Raw genomic sequence first — 3,210 nt, 5'->3', positions numbered from 1 at the left:
CTGTAATATATAAGCAGTAGTTCATTGTTTATAATAACTACTTAGACCGATTATTTAGATGGTTGAAGACCGATTAAAGATTTTGGAATGGTAAAAAAAATACTTTGTCCTTTAAACAAACGGTTAGAAGGAAAAAAAAAGAATTTACTTTTGTTACTGTTATTATAATAGAAATAAATGAAACATTCTTCCCCCTGCCCCCAACCTTTCCCTATTTTGCAGGCATTAAGGTTTTTCATGAGTTCAAACTTGAGTGTGCAAGGACTTAGAATCAAGAACAGTCCCCAGTTCCATTTCAGATTTGATGGCTGCAAAAGCGTTCGAGTAGATTCAATCTTCATAACATCTCCAGCACTAAGTCCCAACACTGATGGAATACACATAGAAAACACAAATGACGTAAGGATATACAATTCCGTCATTTCCAACGGTAAGTCACAAAAACAAATGCTAATTGCTTTTCATGGTTTATTGCATCAAGAGTCTGTTTATTTAACAATGTTTCCTGAATTGTCATTTCACAGGTGATGACTGTGTGTCCATTGGAACGGGTTGCTATGATGTTGATATAAAGAACATTACATGTGGTCCCAGCCACGGAATTAGGTACTTCTATGATCACTTATTTATGTACTATTCCCAAAAGTTTCATTCTCTTTTCCTACTTCATTAATTTGTTCTTAACTTCTCATCTTGTCAAATAAATACTTTCTCTGGGTCAAATTTTATTTGCTCATAAATAACTAAATAAGTAGTATTTATTTAAAAATTAATCATTATTATTTTCCAATAGTAACTACTTTATTATTAAATAACTAATTTGCATTGGTCGAGTGGTCAGTTCACTCGTTCACTTAAACAAGTGTCGGAAATTCGAATTCCGTTTTGTGCATGTAGCAATCTATTGACCAGCGGCGGCAGATAAAATAAAAAGATACTTTTCTATTATTTTCTTAAGAATATGGTAGGTGGCCACTGGTTTTTCCTTTTCAACTTGTAGTTAATATTCATAAAAAAAGTGCAAAATATAATGATTTATATAGGCATGCTATCGACAATCTATATTATAGACTCTTCTCTATAATATTAAATTATATTAATTCAAATGTGGATCATATTAGTGTGCAAAAACAAATAATCACACTGTCCCTAAAAAAATCAATTATTAAATCAGTTATTTATATAGAATATATATTAAAAATAAATAAAATAACATATATTTATACACCGATTCATTTAGTGACTAATTTTTTATTTTTAAATGTCATTTTTATAATTGGTGTGCTTATCAACTGATGTTGCCTTTTAGAATTATTGTTTCATTAATTTATATATATAATTAATTTTAGTCACATATATATAATGTTAATTTTGTTTGTTCAGCATTGGTAGTTTGGGAAACCACAACTCAAGAGCCTGTGTGTCAAACATTACAGTAAGAGAGTCAACGATCAAAGGGTCAGACAATGGAGTAAGAATAAAAACATGGCAAGGAGGATCAGGATCAGTATCAAAAGTAACATTCAGCAAGATTCACATGGAGAGTGTACGGAACCCAATAATAATCGACCAATTCTATTGCCTATCGAAAGATTGCAGCAACAAAAGCTCGGCAGTATTTGTATCAGACATAGTATACTCAAACATAAAGGGGACATATGATATAAGGCACCCACCCATGCGTTTCGCTTGCAGTGACTCTGTGCCTTGCACTAACTTAACTCTTTCTGATATTGAGCTTCTTCCTGCACAGGGTGATCTTTTTAATGACCCTTTCTGTTGGAATGCTTATGGCAATTTGGAGACACTAACTATTCCTCCTGTTTCTTGCTTGATTGAGGGTCTTCCTCAGTCTCTTCCAGGGAATGATTTATCTCGTTGTTGATTGATACCAGAAAGGTGAAAACTCAGTTAATATTATGTAAAGAGTGTGTGTATTTTATTAGTATAGACATTAATAAGGAGTGAAAGATGTATTGTCCTGAGCCTAGCCTGCCTTATAGATTATGCTGTGATTGTTGAGGATGACGAGGACTTAAGTTTTAGAGGTTCCTCCCCCTCCACCAGATGCTAATTAACTATAATGCCTGTAAATGTTTCCGGTTTCGAATCAAAGTTTGGACTTTTTTATTTCTTAGTAATAAATTAAAGGTGAGTTTGGTATATTAGCTGAAATACGCTTATTAATTATTGAGTATAGCCCACCTGGCTGTGACAATTACTTCGAAAGGACAAAGAGGTCTTAAAAAAAAATACTAAATTCGGCTTCTGATCTTTTTTTTTGGACTGATTAGCTCTTGTGCAAATTTGACTTTTTTTTGCACAGGGGATTAGATTTTTTTTTTGTTAAGGACTTCATTGTCTTTCGAAATAATTATCAGGCCTATTTTAAATTTTTTTTCTTAATTATTTTTACAGTGTTGGCGTGTTGCTAATATGAACGCTTTTATATGTACTATAAAAATCTGTGATGTCAGATAGTCAAAGAAAAATATGAAAAAGTATACGTAGATAACAATATTGCTAAATAATATGAATAATAGAGTTAAAAAAGTAAATTAATTTTAAATTTAATTAATGACATGAGTAATTAATATCTAATAATAACCAAATTTATGATCCGTTATTCATGTTATTCAAAAAAGTTATTGATTACCTAACATTATCCAAAAAATATTACTAAGGAGTTATAATTTTTTTTATAAGTTTGTGGAATAACATACGTATTATAATGGCATTATCGTCTCTCTGAATATTTGGGATTATTAATTTTCTTGTAAAATTAATTTTAAATATTTTCAAATCACATTTCATAATTTTCTTAATCACATTTTTACGCATTAAAATTGAGTTTGGTATCATGAAATACTCTAATTATTTTTAGAATTTGCAACTAATATGTATCCTAAAAATACATTTTAAAAATATAAAATATATTAATGCTTTTGATGTATTCAGTGCATTTGAAATGTAAAAGAATTAATTTTTACAATAATTTTTATAAAATATTTTTTTTTATGGTATGGTTAACCTATGTCCTTAGAGAACAAGTTAGCAAAACCCTAATTACTATAATGATGAACACACTTAGAGCATTCATATATATATATATATTAAGTTTAGGTAAATCAAATAACAATCATCCCACTAGGATTAAAGCATATCTATAGGCTCTTTGGGCGTTTATAGATAGATGTATTTGATTTGTAT

The 3,210-nt window shown here is 29.8% G+C and overlaps 1 protein-coding gene across 1 annotated transcript in view; it reads left to right on the top strand.

Annotated features, from left to right (window-relative positions):
• LOC107616760 (polygalacturonase At1g48100) overlaps positions 1–2,162 on the top strand; it is a 6,119-nt gene extending 3,957 nt beyond the window's left edge. Inside the window, exon 6 of the mRNA XM_016318690.2 lies at positions 1,384–2,162. Within this exon, the coding sequence (XP_016174176.1) occupies positions 1,384–1,885 (502 nt within the window). The 3' untranslated portion in view covers positions 1,886–2,162. The remainder of the gene's footprint in view (positions 1–1,383) is intronic.

Source organism: Arachis ipaensis, chromosome B09 (genome assembly GCF_000816755.2).
Source record: "Arachis ipaensis cultivar K30076 chromosome B09, Araip1.1, whole genome shotgun sequence".
Classification (NCBI taxonomy): domain Eukaryota; kingdom Viridiplantae; phylum Streptophyta; class Magnoliopsida; order Fabales; family Fabaceae; genus Arachis; species Arachis ipaensis.
Note: the sequence above shows the minus strand (reverse complement) of the source record. Positions and strands in the feature narration are given on the sequence as shown.